Source organism: Onychostoma macrolepis, chromosome 06 (assembly GCF_012432095.1).
Source record: "Onychostoma macrolepis isolate SWU-2019 chromosome 06, ASM1243209v1, whole genome shotgun sequence".
NCBI classification, from domain to species: Eukaryota; Metazoa; Chordata; class Actinopteri; order Cypriniformes; family Cyprinidae; genus Onychostoma; species Onychostoma macrolepis.
In genome coordinates, this window is record NC_081160.1 from 24,038,114 (window position 1) to 24,058,293 (window position 20,180).

The 20,180-nt window shown below is 35.5% G+C and overlaps 2 protein-coding genes across 4 annotated transcripts; one reads left to right on the plus strand and one right to left on the minus strand.

The window, feature by feature from the left end:
* Positions 1 to 1,948: 1,948 nt before the first annotated feature.
* On the minus strand, positions 1,949 to 8,346 carry slc2a11a (solute carrier family 2 member 11a). Its single transcript, XM_058777868.1, has 12 exons — positions 8,153 to 8,346; positions 7,703 to 7,801; positions 7,420 to 7,580; positions 7,122 to 7,246; positions 6,871 to 7,000; positions 6,527 to 6,675; positions 5,742 to 5,929; positions 4,618 to 4,728; positions 4,259 to 4,360; positions 3,992 to 4,067; positions 2,416 to 2,543; positions 1,949 to 2,309 (listed from the first exon to the last, which is right to left on the minus strand). Exons 1-12 carry the CDS (start codon positions 8,171 to 8,173, stop codon positions 2,091 to 2,093), a joined length of 1,509 nt encoding a protein of 502 aa, XP_058633851.1. The 5' UTR covers positions 8,174 to 8,346; the 3' UTR covers positions 1,949 to 2,090.
* A 1,056-nt stretch (positions 8,347 to 9,402) lies between these two features.
* On the plus strand, positions 9,403 to 19,637 carry tgfa (transforming growth factor, alpha). 3 transcript variants are annotated; one of them, XM_058777811.1, is made up of 7 exons: positions 9,403 to 9,888; positions 12,735 to 12,828; positions 12,990 to 13,130; positions 14,348 to 14,462; positions 15,388 to 15,537; positions 15,993 to 16,102; positions 17,047 to 19,637. In XM_058777811.1, the coding sequence occupies exons 2-7, from the start codon at positions 12,741 to 12,743 to the stop codon at positions 17,052 to 17,054; spliced, it is 612 nt and encodes a 203-aa protein (XP_058633794.1). In that variant the 5' UTR covers positions 9,403 to 9,888; positions 12,735 to 12,740; the 3' UTR covers positions 17,055 to 19,637. The 3 variants fall into 3 exon arrangements, with proteins under 3 accessions (XP_058633794.1, XP_058633793.1, XP_058633795.1); XM_058777810.1 differs by lacking the exon at positions 17,047 to 19,637 and having other exon boundaries at positions 15,993 to 16,146; XM_058777812.1 differs by lacking the exons at positions 12,735 to 12,828; positions 17,047 to 19,637 and having other exon boundaries at positions 9,404 to 9,888; positions 15,993 to 16,146.
* Positions 19,638 to 20,180: the final 543 nt, after the last annotated feature.

Sequence of the window (20,180 nt, forward strand, 5' to 3'; positions counted from 1 at the left end):
AGGAACACCTGAAACAGAATTGTAACTTCTCGCCCTCTGCCCCGCACACCGAAGTCCAAAGAACTTGGTGGATGTTCATCTGAGCACTAAGGTAAATATTACCTTAAATGAAAATGAGCAAGAGTACTTTAATCAACCCAAAACAATAACCAACACAAAAGTACTTTGGTTAGATCCAGTGTAACCTGTAGGCTACTTTTTCTTTTCTTTTCAGTTTGTTATATTTCAGACTCAGCAGAACGTTTATTTCCGTTCGTTTGGATTTCTAAACCAATTCTTTAGCTCATTGACGCCATCTGTTGGCATGATTTTGACACAGTAGAAAAATAGTCACCTAAACATAGTTTATCAAGTTGTTTAGAGTTAAATTCGAATATAGACAGTAATATTTCAGTCCACAATAGAGATTTGTGTTACATCTGTTATGATGCAATTTTATGCAATAATGTGCAAGTTTCTTTGTTTACTTTAAAAAAACAAAAAACAAAAAAAAAAGTTTTTCTACTGTCGTAATTTACCTTAACATGATAGATAAAATAGGCCGTCCTAATAAATTAAAGCTTTTGAATGTGCAAAGGCTTATGGAATTAAATGGGTTTCTAAAACCAAAAACAAAGCAGGCTACTGGTTACGTTTGAAAAAAGAACCCATGCTGAGAGCATAAAACAACCTGGCTGCAGCCCTTTTTAAAAGCGCTAGAGAGCCTGAAGCCACAAACACACCTATTCACACGCACACATACTGCATGCACAGAAATATGGAAGTGTGTTAAGACACTTACACAGTTGGATTAAAACATGTGCACACACAAAAGCAGGCACATTATAGCCTAGATGAAACACTGTTATTGTGTACCACATAGTACACTGCACTTCTGCTGAAGTGTTTAAATTATTTACATGTTTGCACTTCTGTTGAAGTGTTTTAATACTTTAAATGTATGTACTTCTGTTGAAGTGTTTAATTTCCTTAAATTTGTGCTTCAGGTTAAGTGTTTTAATTATTTATGCTATGATGAATATACTATATATGAATTCACAATCAGTGGCACAAATAATAATTTTATAATTTGATTATGTGTCCCATTTTACATGAAAAAGCATGTAGGTTAAAAATGGGTATTTAAGAAGCCATTTAAAAAAAAATTAATAAATAAATACATTGATAGTGTATTTAGAATATATTAAGAATATATTTATTTGCACTTAACAATTTACCAACTTGACTTCACCCTAATTTTAATAGCTAACCCATTTCACAATAGCAAAAAACCAAACAGTTGTGTTAGTATTTTTTTTTAACAAAATGGACAACTTCAGTATTAATAACTTTGATGTATGAGAATAACACATCAAGGTCCATAGCTTTTTAACAGCCCAGTCCAGTAAAAAACTAATTAAACCATTAAATGAGTCGGCTAGGTAATTGGTGACCTAAAACAGAATGCTATGTCCTTTCAAAGTTGGCAGAACTTTAGGTACTGTTGTCCATTTGTGCAGATAATCTCGCAGAAATAAGCAACAGATTTAGCAGAATAGTCTTGTTAAATCTGTTCTAAACACCAGCCAGAATCATGTGTTTACTATGAACTAAAGCTCTCTGTTGCCATAGAATAGCTTCAGGGGTTCGCCGCCGTAAGAGTGTTGCTGAGTCACACTGACCTTATGGAAAAACATTCAGCAGAATTGTTATAACTGCACACCCTCAAAGTCAACGTACCTAAGTGTTATCTTAAACCATCTCCTGTATCAAGTGTGTTAACAAAACTACAAAAAGATTTTCTTTTTCTTACCTGATGGGAATCATGGTAAAGGGAGCTACAGAAAACTTCTTTTCATTTAATTTCCAAGCAGTTAAGTCTATGGTTAGGAATATCTTATTCTTAAATAATGTGAGAAGGTAATGCATGACTAAATGGATAAATCAAGTAAGCAAAGCATGCCAGTCATATGATGAAGAATACAATATTTAATCAGCAAGTAATGCACGTACAAACATGTAAACTTACTGCAGGGTGAAGAACTGTTAAGGCATCATTTTAAAGATATTTTCTAAAAATATTAATTTAGTTGGTTAGAATATTTAACACTCTATAAGGCAGTGGAGTGAAAGATTTCCCCTAGTTGATATTGAGCTTGTTTTCCTTCTATATCCATCTTCACCTGTCCACGGTAGTTGAGTCTGGAAAACTCTTTAGTGATCATTGATAGGGTCTTTCCCTTGGTTTCAGGTAGAATCATCTGAATATATAAAGCAGTCAAGAGGCACACAGTCCCAAATGGCACAAAGCAATACTGTCCTAAACCGCTCTGCAAAAACAAACACAGAGGACATTCAGAAGAAAAGGAAATCCTATTCTTAATGGGTATTTTCTCAAATATGTCAGATATTATGACTTTTTTCCCAAGTTCTCACCACAAGGAAAGGGAAGATCATCCCGATAATGAAAAGGTTCAGCCACATTAGAGAGCCTGCGGTCATGTAGGCGGCAGGACGTGATGTCTGGTTAAAAATCTCTGTTGGGAGGATTCCAGTCACCCCAGCTACCGTATGAAGAAAAGGAATTGGAATACTATAGAATTGGTTACATTATCCTGTTGAAAAAACCAGCATATGCTGGTTAGGTATGTTTTGAAGCATGGCTGCTGGTTTGAGCTGGTTTAAGCTGGTCTTTAGCTGGTTTAAGATGGTCATGTGCTGGTCCTAAGCTGGTCCTGAGCAGGAGCTAGTTGCTAAGGACCAGCTTAAACCAGCTCATGACCAGCTAAGGACCAGCTTAAACCAGCTCAAACCAGCACCTATGCTTAAAGGGGTCATATGATGCGATGTCAAGTTTTCCTTTGTCTTTGGAGTCTTACAAGCTGTTCATGCATAGATAAGATCCCTGAAGTTGCAAAGACTAAAGTCTCAAACCCAAAGAGATATTCTTTATAAAAGTTCAGACTTGCCCACGCCCTCCTAAAACGGCTCATTTAAACACGCCCCCACATGTCTACATCACTGTGTGGGAATATTTGCATAACACTGCCCAAATGTTTAAGCAAAGAAAGATGGTGTGATTTTTGTTCTTGCTGTAGTATTGTTGCTGCCACCGGCACCATGTCCTGGAGACGCTGTGTTTCGTTGTGAAAGCAAACGTACATTGTTTGCGTTTCCAAAATAGGGCACAACTAGAAATCAGTGGTTAAGTTGTATTTACAACACTGTTCCAGAACAGTTCAACCCAAATATTAGAGTGTGTGCAGCGCATTTTACGGAGGACTATTTCCTGAACCTGGGAGAGTAGCCTACAATGCCAGCTGTGTACAAAGTTTCTATAAAGTGGGGTAATTCCAACTTTGCAAGGACAGTCTGGTGCTTCTGACTCACAGCCTGTAAGTATGTTTTCATATTTAAAGAATTTGCCACTGACTATTCAAATGCGAGTTTTGAGCTGTGTAGAGTAGCGCTTGTTGTTTGTCGTTTCTCTGATCACAAATGCAGACATGGTAATGTTTACGCAGTGCGATGCAATGTGACGTGTAAAAAGACAGTATAAGTCATTATAATCAGTAATTATGTCCCCACTGGATGCAATAAATGCCTCGTTTATAATGGGTTTTATTGTTTTTGTCTCGTCGCGCCAGGACACGGCATCACAATACGGTAAGGGGCATAACATTTCCGTTATGAGGTATTCGGCCAATCACAATGCACTGGATAGCTGGCCAATCAGAGTACACCTCGCTTCTCAGAACGATGAGCTTTGTAAGAATCGGCGTGTTTCAGAAAGGCTGAGCATAGAGGTGCAACAATAATGTACATTATGTGGAAAATAATGTGTTTTTTGAACCTTAAACCACATAAACACATCGCATTACACCAAATACACAAAATAATGTTCTTTTTAGCAACGTCATATGACCCCTTTAAAAACACACCTAACCAGCATATGCTGTTTTTTTCAACAGGGTATATACTATGCACTGTATGTCAGGGTGTTGTAGTTCACCTGGTCCCATGCCAAAGCTGAGAATGTAGGTGAAGATGCAGGTCATGCTCAGATAAGGCATCCAGGTAACCATATTCTATTGGGTGAAAGGTAAAACCAGAGGTAAAAGACATAGTTAAACAAAGTTGAACACTCTAGATGACAATAAAGTTAAAGTTGGACATTATCACTTTGGAGTTAGACATTAGCTTGTACGTAACATTCCACGTGACGGAGTGTGTGCTGGTAAAGGGAAAGAGGGGTAATGCAACACTGAATAATACACACCTCAAGTGAAAGAGCAACAGTGAAGACTATAGCCCATCCTGACATGAGAACATAGCCGCCCATCAACATCAGCCTTCTACCCAACCTTTCTATCAACAGGTTCTGCACACAAAGATTTAAAATCATGTATGGCCATGTCATTCTACACAGAAATTATTCAGTAATCAGTTACACTATTAAAATGGTAATCTAGGTCCTCCAAACAGATTATGTCTTGGCAAAAGATTTGTCCAGTCCTGACTGATCAGCCTAGTATTCAGGGTGAATTAGATCACTCAAACTATGCAAGTGGGTCAAAGGATTGCTGGTATAGTTCTGGGACAGTTACATAATTGATAACAGATGAATGGAAGACTCACACATAGAATGCAAGCGGTGAATTCACACATCCCGGTGCCAATGGTCACATATTGGATCTGTCCTGCAGATATACCCGCTTCTTGGAACACATATGAAGCATAGAAGTAAATCTGAGGATTGAAAAAAATGGTCCTTAATCTTTTGAATTTCACACACACACACACACACACACACACACACACACACACACACACCAGCACTAACACTTGAAATCCTTCTGAAGCATTTTGAGTTATGTAAAAAGTGTTATGTACAGGAGAGATTTACCAAAGCTTTATGCAAGGCAAGTCAATTAGTCATTTGCTGTTTTAGTTCATTTAATTTACAGGAAATAATCGAATATGTTTTTCTAAGGTTTTTAACAGGTAACAATTAACTACAAATGTTGAACAACTGAAGAGAATTTACTAAATAAATGTTTCTTTTATCACAATATTAGAAGTGAATATATAATATTAAAATCAGCATTTTTAAAGATAAAAATGATATACATTACTATTCATGTTTGTGGTCAGTAAGATCTTTTAATGTTTTTAAAAGAAGTCTCTTATGCTTACCAAGGCTACATTTATTTGGTACAGTAAAATAATAACATAGTAAAATTTATTACAATTTAAAATAACTTTTTTTTTTTTTTAACTTTAATATATTTAAAATATATTATAAAATGTAATTCATTCATGCGATGGCAAAGCTGAATTTTAAGCAGCCATTGCTCCAGTCTTCAGTGTCGCATGATCCTTCAGAAATCATTCTATGTTGATTTGGTGTTTTGAAAACAGTTGTGCTGCTTAATAGTTTTGTGGAAACAGTGTAATGTACATTTTTTGAACTTTATATTTATCAAAGAAACCTGATTAATTAAGACATGAATCTATTTTAACTTCTGATAAGTGCTTTCTGTCTGTTTGCATGCATTTTTATCCCCTAGAATCATGAAGACTCCTTCAAATATTAACATAAAGCCTGCAACATAAGCATTTATTCTCATGATTGGCTGGGTGTGTTTTTTTGGTTAACATTCAATTTATGAAGCAATGCACCGGTGATCCAGTTACACTTGAGTTTCCAACTAAGAGCCAAAGATATAATGACACAGAATTGGACAGAGGCAGGGTCTCACCGAGTCATTACCGCACAGTTGCATGGCACTGCTCAGGACCGCCACAGTGATAAGCTGCCAGCGGACGCTGCGGTCAGTGAAGAGCTCCCACGGCTGTTTGGCACGTTCTCCCTTTGTTTCATTCTGTTCCTGCAGAATCTCATCCAGCTCTTCTCTCTGCACCTCACAGCCTCGCAGACGCTGCAGTGCTGCGGAACAAACATGATTAATGTCTATAATCATGCGTGAGAATTACATGCTTTGTGAAAAACAATAGGAGATATCTATCGTTTTGTACTATTTTTTTTTCTATCCAATTGAAGTGAATGGTTTACTTTCATTGTATGGCCAAAAACAGCTTTGACATTCTGGCAAAGAATTTGAATTATCCCTTTAAAAGTGTTATTAAAGTACATATTATATTGTTTTATCTGTACACACTTAAAAATAAAGGTTCCCCAAAGAACTTTTCAGTGAGAACCCTATTGAAAAAACAGCATATGCTGGTTAGGTATGTTTTGAAGCATGGCAGCTGGTTTGGTTTGATTAAACTGGTCCTGAGGTGGTTATAAACTGGTTATGAGCTGGTTTGTAATCTAAAGAACTGTTTTCCACTATAAAGAACCTTTTGTGCATTTGAAAGGTTCCATGGATGTTAAAAGTTCTTCACAGAAACATAGATGCCAAAAAAGAACCTTTACTTTTCAAGAGTGTAGACTTCAGTGAGGCTATCATACTCTGTATTGCAAAGAATATAGGAATATACAGTGTAACTGCACAAATACTTAAAACTCAAGCTCTCATACCCTGTACGCAGGCCTCTTTGTCTCCACAGTCAATGAGGAGGTAGCGGGGACTTTCTGGAAACCATGGCAAGGTGAGGAGTTGGATGAAGCCTGGGATAGCATTACTAGCCAATAAGTACTGCCAACATGGCTCACTACCTAACAACTCTCTGAAAAAAATACAGGCATTTTAAAATCAGACATTTCAGTCATGCTTGTCTATTTAATTTGGGAAAAAAATAACATTGGCATGTTACGTATTTTCAATGCACCTAATAAATAAAAAAAAAATTCTTTACATTACATAAGGAAATGGTAATTGCTCTCATCAGCGTCGTAAGAGATGCATCAAATATATAACATACTTCAGACTGACCACCTGTCCCAACACCAGGCCGAAAGAAGTGAAGACAGCTGAGGACAGGGACACAGCCCCTCGTAAGTGCTTCGGTGCACTCTCACCAAAATACATGGGCTGTACATTCATACTGATGCCTGAAAAGAAACAGAGAAGATGGTTTATAATAATAGCAGGAAGAAACTAGCAATCTCAATGGCAAAATATAAATGGTCCATTACTGAAACTGCATTTGCAGGTAAAATATACACACAGTACCTGCATTTATGCCAACCAAAAATCTGGAGATGATAATCATCTCAAATGACTTTGCTGTTCGGCTTAACAATGCAAACAATGAACTTGAAAAGAGAAAGACATTGTTCAGCAACATAGTCTTCTTCCTTGGAAGCAAGAACATAAGAGAGCTTACTTTAAAGATGTATTACTTATTTAAAGTTTACTCATTTTTTTACATTTAAATAATCAAATCTAAATAAATCTAAATAAAACAATTTGCATGGAACATGAACTTTAACATGTAAATTATACTGTATAACAACAAGATTAACCATACCTCCCGAAACGTACTGACATTGGCCCTGCTATCAGGGCCCCAATAAAGCCGCCCAGGGAGAAAATGGAAATGATGAAAGTCCATATCAGTGTGACCTCATAAACCCCCAACTGTATTCCCCATCGCTCCAGAAATGTCTCATTGACAAAGTTTTGAATGAACTGCAGGAAGGAACAAAGAACAGAAAACTGATCAGTAACAGACACAGAGACAACTAACAGACTATGACATAAATGTAAAAATGTGTACTCTTTCACAAACACAAAGCCAATGAAACACTTACAACAGTCGGTGCATTCATTATGGCCAGGTTATATCCGTATTGTAGAGTTCCCCCAATAGCTGTAGAGGTCACCATTAATACCAAAGTGGATGTATGACCCTGATTAGACAAATCAACTATAATGTTAACAGTCATTTAATGCACTCCTAGGCAACAAAACAAACAAATCAACTTCACAACAAAACAATTAAATTATTAAACTACTATTAAACATTTCATTTCTAAGTGTCAACATATGATGTTATGTATGAACCAATAAAAGGATTTTGAGTCTCTTGATGTGCTCCACAAATTAATTTTAAATGTGTTTTTTAAATAATATTTTATTCAGTCGTCATTATTAGTAGCAGTTATATATGACTTAACAGTGAAACTCACAACTTATTTATTTAATTCAAAAACAAAAATCTGACTAAAAAGAACACCAGCAAAAGGACATAGACATTCTACCTTCTTCTCCTTTGTGGTCATGCTGTCCTCTTTATATTTACTAATATTGCTCTGAGAAAAATAATCCAGAGGATGAAATCCAAGAATAAAGAAGGTAGTTGTCAGTTTGTGCTCGCCATTAAATGAGACACTGATGCTCTGAGAAAGGTACGTAGAAAAGAGAGTTCGAGACTATGACACACGTCTACAAATGTTACAGCCAATAATAAGTAACCTCAGAATAGTTTAACCAAGCACCCTCTTAACTAGATAAAACAATGCTGTAAAAGATTTTCGAATTCTCCTGAGAACTCCTGTTGAATTAATCTATTCCGCTCTTTACAAACTATACATTGGCATTGTGTCCACTTAAAAGTTCAAATCCATATGAAAGAAAATAAGATCGAATTAAACTGTAGTTCAACTCCACCTATCGGAATATAAATATAACTGTAGGTAGCCTTCTGTAAAACAGAATATTTACGTGTTATTATTTATTTTATTTATTAGAAATAAACAAATTCAGCTTGTTTTACATTCAATCATCACATAGGCTACTTAAATATTTATTTATGGTATAGCAGCATAGAACAGCAGTAATAATATTAAGCCTATCCATTCATTCCATTAGGGGGCAGCATTATCATACTTTGGCACTCTTGAATTTTGCACTGGAACAGAAAAGTTTAAGGAATAGGTAAAAGCTTGGTTTTTGGATAAATTATAAATTAAAATAAATTAATAAATTAACTTTTAGCACATACTTTGGATCAGCTAAGAAAATGCTCTTGAGATCAGTTTAGGCAACGCAAAGAAATGCATAACTGACCTAAGACCTCTGTGGACATTTGGGTTCTTCTCTTAATGTGTTGTAACAGCAGACCACTAAGAACGATCAACCAAATCAATCAAATCTTGAGGAATCATTTTAACCAGGTTAGGCAATATACATGTGGGAGTGGATTAAAAGAAGCCACGTCACATCTAACGTTTGTGACAATAGAAATATAGATAAGATGTTGCCTACTGACTCGAAATAAATAAATGTCCAATAATAAGGAGCTGTGTCTCACGCATTTTTAGTAAACGTTTAACAATAATTTTAAAACTTAATTCACTCTGTAGTTCTGAATATCAAAGCAATGTCAAAAAAAAAAATATTTTTTTACATACTTAAAAAAGGAAAAATAATTATTACATCACTTACATCGAGATAAAAAAAAGAGTTAAACAGGTTTAAACAAAATATCTCCAGCGACGCACGCCTCTCTTTAGCTCACACGCACGCACGCGCGCACAACAGAAGGATGTCGAGGGTGTGGAGAGGGTTCTGTGCTAGGAGTGATTAGTAGTAATGTGGTTTTGTATTTAACAATGTTTTACCACTTATCTTTATCATGATAGTAAATTAGAAAAATATATAGTTAGGGCTTCATATGACGTCAGTGGTAAGACGGCGTTGCTCAAGTTTGACGTCAAGTTCAAAATACCTGAGTCGACGCATGGCGTCTTTTGTCGAGTAGGACACGTGAAACTGAAGAAAGACAGTTTTACTATGGAAGTCACATTTCTAACTCATGCAACGGACTATCAATAATATTGGCCAATCTTAAGAATACGACCGTGCCTTCATCTATGTTGGCAAAGATAAATGTTTTAATATAAGAGACGACGCTGCGAGTCCTTCACCGGCAAGTCACATAAACGCCTTATAATGATGTATCGTGCTTTTTGGGATACAATATTCCTTCTCACCGGTGAGTAGAAGTGTTTCATGCTGTGTTCATTCAATTTACTGGCATTATTTTTTATTAAGTAACTGAAATGTAAATTATACGTCAATTAACGAACCAAAATATTAGAGTTAAACGTATGAAAAAGTGTAGCCTAAATAACCCACATTGCCTCAAGTGGAAACTTAGTCAAACTATCAGATTCTTGTTTTATTTAGAGTTTGAACTGAGTCTGAGAGCTGTGAATAAAGCTTTTACAGTTATTTTATGTTGTGCATGTGATTTTCCAGTAGTGTTTTATATTTTATATATATAATATATAATGTATATGTGTGTGTGTGTGTATGTATGTGTATATAGCCTAGTTTTAGCATCATGATTTGACACTCTAGTCATCAGTATAAAAACAATAATTAGGGGTCCACTTCTCTCCTGACACCCACCGTTTCATTCTCATAACTAGTAATGACTAATGTTATATAATTATTCTGCTTTGTTGTACAGCTTTTTAGCTTGATTGTATGAAAAATGTGCTGTCAGTGTTTCTCCAAGGCACTGAAGAAACTGGTTTGCTGTCCTTTTTTGTCTAGCAGCTTCTTTGGCTCAGTAGTCTCGCTCCTGTCATTAACAAGGTTAACAGAGCTTAGTTTAAATATAGAGCCATTCTTTAGCGTCCATCTTTTATGGCTTTGTTTCTACAATGAAGGCAAGTTCTTAACTCGGCAAACAGTTTCAGAGAGAGAAAGTCTGTAAAGATTGAAGGAATTTTAAAATCAGCCGGACATCATGTTTGCTGTTGCTTTCTGTGCTTTTAATATTAAGCAAATGTTTATGCATTACATCATGACTGGGCATTTTTAAACCTGCCTGATGCAGGATGCTCTAGTCTATGGTAAAGCATTGACATAACAGTACGACTTTCTTGAAAAAGCAATTTTACAAATAAATTTGATTTGAGTTGACTTGATGCCCCATAAATAGCTACTTTTAATGACAGTGATTGTATCTGTATTGCAAGCACCTGTTTTATTCTTCAAGGATATAGGCAAGGTTTCCAGTAATAAATGTCCCATTATCTCAGTAAGTGATTTTGGTACAATGATGGTTAACAAACGGCAGTTGGTAAGAAAACCCTCAGTATGAATATCCTTGCAATGATAACAATTCTGTCATTAACTATTTACCCTCATCTTGGTCCAAAACTGTGTGATTTGCTTTCTTTACATGTAGACATTTTGAGATATGTCTCAGTGTTTTTTGTCCTTGCAATAGAAGTCAGTGGTCACCAAAACTATTCGGTTTCCAGCATTCTTTAAAATATCACCTTTTGTGTTCCACAGACGAAAGAAATGTTGAATATTCATATATTTTATTTTAAAGATTGATTGATGAAGGTTGAAAGCGGAAGAATGGGGTTGGGAAATGACCAGGTTCATACTCCACAACTCTTTTTATGCAGCAAACATGTCCAATTTAACACTGCTCCGACAAGAGTTTAATCTAGGCAATTTATCAATGTATTTTGTGTTTATCAATGTACTTATGATTTAATTGTGATATCTGCATGGGATGTGGACACTAAAACATTATTGTAACCCGATGAGCTTTTCTGAGGAGTTTTCCTTTGCAATGAAACACAGTGCCCTCTCATTTATCAAAGATTTTCATGAAGGCCATGTGCACAAATAAGAACATGCCTTGAGGTCCCAGACTCTCTTTCAAGCCATTTTAGTGGCACGAGAGTGAACATTAGACAGATGTTGGATCAGTATGCGTGGCCTTTACTTAAAAAGAAAATCCTATTTTTTTTATTTTTTATTTTTTTGCAGAATCTCTATCTTTTAAAAAAATATATAGCTGCAAATGGCTATAATCGGGATCCAAGCACAACTCAGTGGGCAACTTGTTGAAAAGACATCAGATTGACGTCAAATATGCAAATCAAACTGATGTCAAAAACTTGACACAACGTTGATTTGATGCAACTTGAACGTCAAACATATTGGCCTACATATACATTAAACCAATTTCAGTGTGAAATTAACTCGAACTCGGGATGTATTAATATGAATAGCATTTAACATAAAATCGATTGAAAGGCCTTAAGTATGTTTATATAGTGACATTTTTCAACAGAATAAAACCCACATTAACATGTCAAATTGACAGCCCAGTGTCAAAATTATTGGAAAAAAAAAAAAGGACTGTGCTGCATCACTGTCCACTGCCTACATAGACAGCTGCTTCCTAACCATTACGGAACCTTGTGATTCGGAACACACGATGTAGACAGCAACTTTAACCCCTATACAGATAGCTCTCTGCAAGGGTTGCTCGACTAATTGTTTTCAGTAGTTTGACATTAGTGTATTGCTACGCAATGGCACAATACTCTTATAAGCATATCGGAACTTGCAGTATTGATTAAGTTTATTTATAATCAACATTTTCTTAACTCGCCTGTCATGTTGGATTTTTTTTTCACTGAGCTTATTGCAGTGCAGTTCTACGCATATATGATGCCTTAAATCTCTTGCTAGGTAACTTTTGGAGCAGAGCGATACATTTTGTGATTTGTGGTGGTTCTGCCATTTTCTGTAAATGTACGAGTGAATTAAGCACACCATGACAAAGATTCCTTCGGCAGTGTCTTACCCGTGTATGCGGAGAGATCCGCATCACAAATCCACTTTAATAAATCTTAACCCAGTCTTTCTCTAGCAGCTCTTAAAATAGACTGAAGGTCAGAAGTCAGTTACTCCCACTGATGTTCCAGGGCATTTTAATTGATCTCTGAGTCTAAAGCAAGTGGGTTTTAAGTAGGTATTACTCATTTGCGCTGGACGCCACTCAAGCCTTTTTCTCTCTAGTGTGTGATGCTGTTGTTCCGCTGTATTCTCATTGCTGTAACGGTCATGAGTCTGGCAATTTTTGACTTTGTTGGATCCTCATTTTCACACTTGGGTAAGGTGTTCACAATACTAGATTTCACAGATTCAGTAGCAGTTGTATTTGAATAGTTTTGAACACCTCATCCTAATCTACTTAGCTGTTTTCAGCAATATTAGCATTTTATTGTAGTGCTATTGTTTTTGAATATGTGCTTGCTGTGTTTGATTTTGTAGGCTCCCTTTTTACATATGGGCAGGTGCAAGAGAATTCTACCTCAACAACGACCATTGCAACCACCACAACAACGACTACCACCACTACCACAACAACCACCACCAGCTCGACGACAACCACTACTACTACACGTGTCAAAAGTATGCTCTGTCTGCTTTTTCCTTTAGGTTTTCATAGGTCTGAAATCCCATGTGTATTTCTGAATAAGAATGCATATATTCCATGAATATGGAATTTATTAAACATTAGACTGCAGCCTCATAGAAATTTAAAAAAATATTTCAAATATTTAATTTATATAAAATTAACATTTAATATTTAGGATTACATAATAATTAGTTTGCTGTCTAGATCTTATGTATCCATGCATCCATGTGTTTTTTTCTTTTTGAGTTTTTTTTTTTGTCCTTGTAATGTTTAATCAAAGTGTCAACTTGATCTTCCCATGGAAATGACAGACTTCTCTTTGGTGATGTATGCTAGACACCTCCAATCAGTTTGCACAATCAACTGCAACCGTGCATTTATTTTTCAGTACAATGGCCACATCTCTAAGTCCCATCAACAACCCATGGATAGAACCAAGTCCCCATCCTACATTTTTTCTTTTATTTAAAAAAGGAAAAAAAACTATTTTGTCAATTCATAAAAAATTGCTAGAAGGGGACACATAGTAATATTAGGCTGCTAACACACAGAAGATTTTAATCATTGTCCATTAAAATTAGCTTTTTTATTCATTATACTGCAGACAGTTTTTATCCAATGTAAATACCTTCTGTAGACAAAGCTCACAATGATTAGAAACGGGAATCTGTCAATTTCAAGAAAGCCCCTCAGATCTTGACCGGTAGCCCTGGCTAAGTCTTGCTTTTTCTTGTCTTATACCATGTCTGCTTTCGTACTTTTCTTTAAAGGAAGTGTGCCTTAGGGAGGATAGAGTCTGAGAAGCTGGCGAGTCTTGAAAATATAAAATCCAAAGGGCTGTGATCTTCCAGATAATATAAAATCCTATAATTCTGATTGGCTGAGAACTTGGAATTTCTTGGAATTTTTCCTTCCACTTCTCAATTCACAAAACATCACTAATTTGGATCTAGCTTTGATGATAATAAAGGCTGGAAATGTAATATTATTTGATAATTCTGTTTGTTAAAGTGGGGTCAGTAATGATGTCATCTTGTGTGTTTTATGATGAACTGAGATACTGGTCAACGGTATTATTATTGGTCATCAGGCATAACATTTGCAAATACATTTTTAAGCAATTCTTGCATAGATCTTTATATTTTATTAATCCAAATATTGTCATTTATATCTGTATTAAACCTAGCTTCTGTTTATTTTGTTTTTGAAGAATTTATAGCAGCCGCTGTCCACTCTCACTTCGATGACTGCCCCGACTCCCACAGCCACTTCTGTTTTCATGGCACATGCCGCTTTCTCATACTGGAGGAAACACCTGCATGCGTGTAAGTTGTAAGATTGTCCTTTATTTTTGAATATTACTTCTTTTTTTTCATGATTTTTACTGCATTCTGACTTCCACTGATCTGTTAACAATCCGCATTTTCACATTAGTTTTTTCAAATTTGATAATTAAGAACAGTCTGTTTTCAAGGAGTCAAAAAATCATTCTAACTAACAGAGCTTATCTTAGTCTTACTTCTGCCATATATTTTTCATTCGCTATAGAGTATGCTCAGAGTACAGAGACTGGTTAAGTGCTGTTTTATTTTATGCTGTCATTGTCAGTATTGCTATGGCAGTTTTTATATGAAATCAAATGCTGTGTTTCTTGCTTACTGAAAAAAAAAAAAAAAAAAAAAAAAAGATTCCAGAAATCCTAATACTATGATTGAAGTTTGGGTCAGATTTTTTTGTTTGTTTTTAAATCTCGTTTGTATTTTTTTCTGGTCAACATATATTTTTACATAACAATGAGATTAAATGGCTAAACGGACAGACATGCATTTTGATTGCTGACTGACTTGGATAAATTCTTGCTGACAGCGTTTTCTTTAAGCTGTCCTTGTCAAGATATAAGCATGTTTTGTTCTTTGCTAAATTGCATTTCCGTGTATAAATTTGGCACAATAGCAGTATTCAAATCTGTTGCTTGTGTCTGAGTTGGTATGAGTCCTCCTGTTGTTAGGGAATTTATTGTTTTCTTTTCTCTGTGTCCACATCTGTATGTCATAGTTCACCCCAAAATGTCAAATGAATTAGTCAGTTTGAATTTGATTGATTTTATGAACATGATACTGGCAGATTCCTCATTTTGGGATAAAATGATTTTACTAACATCTATTAAATATACTCGTGTTTTGCCATGCATAGTGTCATGTTTGGCACCCCCCTTTTCAGTTATAATAAAAGTCACTCTTGTTTGTGTAGATGTCATCCTGGCTTTGTGGGTATGCGTTGCGAACATGCAGATCTCTTGGCTGTGGTGGCGTCTAACCACAGGCAGCAGACCGTGGCCACCATGCTGGTGTTGTGTGTGGTGGGCAGTGTTCTACTCATGCTGCTCTGCACTTTACTAAAGTGAGTATTATTCATTTAGCACACATTTAAATGCATTTATCTGTATTTATGATTAAAACTGTAATAATGTGAGAGATAATTGCAATTTAAAATAACTATTTGCAAATTTATTACATTTTAAAATGTAATTTATTGCTGTGACAGCAAAGATGTCAATACTCCAGTCTTCAGTGTCACATGATCCTTCACAAAATATTCCAATATGCTAATGTGATGCTCAGGAAACATTTCTTATTATCAATGTTAAAAACACTTGTGCTGCTTAATATAGCATTTTAGAACGCAATAAAATCTGGTTATGTATTCCAGCATATATCATAATTTGCCAAGAGCAGGTTATTTATTTGGTTTTATATCTCTCTTTGTTGAACTAACTGTGCAATAGTTTTTTTTTTTTTTATTTTTTTGTGGAGGAGAAAGAGGTCATTTGTAGAGTTCACACATTGTCTTTCTAGTTGTTGGTGGAGACGGGGTGGTTGTGGGCGAGGTAACACCATTTCGTGTTGGTCGGAGAAGCCTAGGAGTATTCTGACGAGTGGGACATCATGCTGTCACTCAGAAACAGGTATTCTGGTGCTACATTTCCATTTTTACACAACTTTTTGCTGAGCTGTAGTGTCATGTGTTAAGTGTCATGCAGTGTCTAATTATTATCATCAATAGGGGGTGTTTGCATGCTGAGACCAGCATATGTGTGAGGCCTTTAACTTTTAATGGCCTATGATTTGTCTTTGCTCAAGGGTTTAAGCTGTTAGCTTAGCCATCTGTTGTCTCACTGTCCTAAGACTGTCAATGAATGTATGATATGTAGAAATAATTTATATTTGTCTACAAAACTCTTTTCAAAAACTAAAGCTTTAAAATTATACGATTTTTAAAAAACGATTCAGTCGAGTGTGTCTAAACCTTAACCTGGTAGCATATTTCATGTTATGTTGTGAGTGTATGTTCCTTGTTTTAGAGGGCAGATTATGTGTAATCAGTGGAGGAACTGAATATGCCCAGACATAATTACGCAATTAGAAATGGAATTGTTGGAATTTTGTCCATACAAATACCCCCAGTTATCTCTGCTAGTCTGTTCACAGTGCTACTTGTTGACAGAGTATTGCAAACCTTTAATTAGATTTGTCAACAGGACGTTGTCACATACTTTGTCAGCATCGTCAGGCATTTCTAATTGTTAGGTAGAACTGTGGCACTGTTTCCACAGTAACATATCAATACATTTGCATCAGTCATCAGTTTGAAGTAAAACACTGTCATGTTTGTCTTAAATATGTGCATGTTTTGTCAATTTTCTCTTCCACTTCCATCTTCTTGTCTTCTCATCTCATCAGAAAATGTTCCTTACGCACAAGGTATTAATTCGTAAAGTGTTTTGGTGTAGTTTGATCAAACCCCACTGCTTTCCCTATTCCTAGAATCTTATTATGTGAACAAAAAGGTTTCTACGTTGCTTGCAATGACTTAATGCTTTTATTTTTCATTTGTGTTTTTCTCATGCAGTGGTTTGACCTGCATGTTCTGGAGCTCACGCAGGTGCTCTCTTAAAAATGAGACCACAAAATCTTCCATCTTACTCCTGGACTTTGCTATGACTGCGTTTCTCAGACTGGCACAGCTGGTAAGCGCAGCACGTATTGAGAGCATTTCGATGTGGGCAGTGGGAGAACTCAATCAAACATGGAACTATACATTCAGACAGACTGTGTCATTCCAAAAAGGATATTTTTGGAACAACAGCAGCAATGACAAGAGCTAAAGATGGAACTCAAAAACTGAGAAACTCTGAAAGAAGAACTCAGAACAAGCTATGTGGAACTCAACTACAGGATCCAGAGATGTAGAGACAGGGCCATTTCGAATAAGGTACGGATCGATGGCCAAAAAAAATGATCTGAAAGTGAAAACTATGAGAGAGGTTTTAGAGAAATCATTCTAACTAACAGAGCTTATCTTAAAGCTATAAATATCGTTATAGACAACACTCTCCCAGTTTTTCTTTTAAAATACTGTTATTATAAGCAAAACACTAATAAAATGCCATTATTGGGATGTGAAACTCACTAAAAAGTAGTTTATTATATACTTTTTAACATGGATATAATATCACATTATTTTCTGTATCACATTAATGGATAAAGAATGGGAGATAACTTAACATTTAAGTCAGTCAGGTAGCATTGTAATATTAAAACTACAACAGACTCTTTTGCCAATTTATTTTAGCTTGATCTCCTTATAATGTTGATTAGAAAAAATGTAAACCACTTTTCATAGATTAACAGCAAACATGAGACACTATAGCCGGCTCTGAGGGACAAATAATATCTTTTACACATTATAACACTTAATTTTTTTTGTTTTTTTTTAATAGAAAATATTGGAATGTATGGTGAAAAATTTCACCATTTTGACATGTAACTTGAAGTTATGCATAGATTCACAAATCCAACTCAATATTTTCTTTTCATATAATGTGCTGTCAAAGATTTGTCAACATCAGTAGTTGGTTTTTAAAGGGAGCCTCAGTATGTTCACTATTTTTAGTCACGGTATGACGTCTCATAACATCTGCATGTTCACATATGGTATGATTGGATGCATGCATATCTGATCACATAATTACACGTATTTCACTGTGCACTTGTGTGGTGTACATTTCGAGCACATTGTGAATACAGTCACCTTTAGATCTGCACTTATGTTTGCCATGATGGATGTTGGTGTAATAACTCACTTGAGGAATAAAACACTTCACTGTATCCTAAAGTGCACCACTATCAAGTTTATTGGGGCACACATATGCATACAGAGGCTCCAATCATTATTGATATTATTCAATTTGATGCACATTGTCCTTATTAACTTACGCTTATAAGATATATGGAAACTTTTACACTGAAATATTTTAATCCATATGTTCATTTTGTTCTCATTGTTTTATCTGTCCCAAAACTTTTGCCAATCTCATGTTATCAAATGTAAATTGACCCTTAAGGTCAGAGGGTTTATATATCTTTATTATGGAATGTCAAAATGTGGTGCTGGTACAAATATAAAATATGCCATTGTAGGTTTTATTCAATCAAACCCCTTCTCGGAAGCTGGCAAATGACTGATCTAGTAAAAAAGAAAAGAAAAGAAAAAGAAAATGATTTGGTGGGCTTAGGTTTGGCCGTGTTCTGTTATGAGATTGTGGAGGCATTTACTGAAGTCTGATCACTGTGTGAAGATTAATGAAATATTTGATATAATGATACCAAAAGTCATTCAAGTGATAGATTAAACACTTAGGCTGTTAGCATGGGCAACATTTGAGTTATTGTCTATGTGAATGATTTTGATCAGCCTGAAAGAACAGATTCAGGATGATTGATCTAGGTGGCTGATCCTGATATGTAATTTAATTATAAAAATGTATTATATAAACAAACAAATGTGATTGATAGTTTAAGGACTGTGTATAAAATTCATGAAAAATGAGTGCATGAGAGTGCAATAACAGAAAAGGAAAATGTATGTAATTGAGTGTTAAACCTCAGATTGATCAAATGTAATGGTTTTTTGTTTTGGTCTTTATGAGAGTATTTTGGTTAAAAAGGTAAAGTAAGCCTTGGACATTTTGGACTGGACAGTTTTGTAACATGCCGTCATTGCATAATTTCCAGATGTGGAATTGCAGTCATCCGTTATGATGATGTCACACTCATAGACTAACGGATGAATTGGCCTTAGACTAGAGATGATGCTCAGTGTTGCATCTCTTGCTTTGTTTCAACTGAATCCTGTTTAAACCTGGTTAACTGCTTATTGACTGACATTTATGTATGATATACTGTAAACACCATCCATCGTTCTCTTTAAAATACTGTCTTGTTTCATGTTGGGAAAAATGCTTTGTAAATAATGTGTGGGAATATTATTTTGGTTGTATATGGAGAATGAGGTGTTTTCTTGACTATCACTGATCATCAGTCAAGCATGCTTGGCTGTATGACGTTTTGTTGAGTGTTTTGACCTCTTTGTCTAAGTTTGCATATTTTTCCAAATATCACAAAGTGCGGCAAATTTTTGACTGGACCTGATTCTTTCTTGGCTATCGTAATTTCTCATTTCATCAAACTTTTTATGAAGCAACTCTTCCTCCTTGCCAAGTTATAAACCGCTATGTCCATATGTATCCTCCATCATCTGAATATTTTTAAAAGGATCAAACAAAGAGCCAGAGTGCTCTTTTTGCTGCGGGTAAAGCGCAGCTCCTTTATTTACTTACTTGCCTATTTATTTATTTGTTTGTTTGGCTAAACCTTTTGTGAGATGAGGGGAAGGCCCCTAGAGATCATGGCCGAGAGCAGTTAAGCTTGCGCATGAGTGACCACATGATGCAAAGTGCCTGCATGATGGACATTGCGTGAGTGTTTTTATTTTTTTATTTTCTTGTCATTTACTTTCTGTGCTCATTCCCTGTTTTAGCTTCAATTCCCTCCACATATTTTATGCTATTTTATTTATTTATTTATAAAGCAAGTAGTATTTCCCTCAAGTGCCCGAGGATAGATGCCAGTAATGAGCCTTTAACATTCATGGAACTTTTCCACAGCACAAAAGCTTCCTTATGGTGGGGAAAAAAAATAAAA

What these genes read in the sequence shown, in the direction of transcription:
- slc2a11a (XM_058777868.1), bottom strand. Translation starts at nt 8,173, where the DNA reads ATGACCACAAAGGAGAAGAAG. An exon ending in TAATGAATGCACCGACTGTT is followed by an intron (nt 7,581 to 7,702) that starts GTAAGTGTTTCA and finishes TCCTTCCTGCAG; the next exon opens with TTCATTCAAAACTTTGTCAA. An exon ending in AACTGTGCGGTAATGACTCG is followed by an intron (nt 4,729 to 5,741) that starts GTGAGACCCTGC and finishes TTCAATCCTCAG; the next exon opens with ATTTACTTCTATGCTTCATA.
- tgfa (XM_058777810.1), top strand. Translation starts at nt 12,741, where the DNA reads ATGCTGTTGTTCCGCTGTATTCTCATTGCTGTAACGGTCATGAGTCTG. An exon ending in TACTACTACACGTGTCAAAA is followed by an intron (nt 13,131 to 14,347) that starts GTATGCTCTGTC and finishes TTGTTTTTGAAG; the next exon opens with AATTTATAGCAGCCGCTGTC. An exon ending in CTGCTCTGCACTTTACTAAA is followed by an intron (nt 15,538 to 15,992) that starts GTGAGTATTATT and finishes TTGTCTTTCTAG; the next exon opens with TTGTTGGTGGAGACGGGGTG.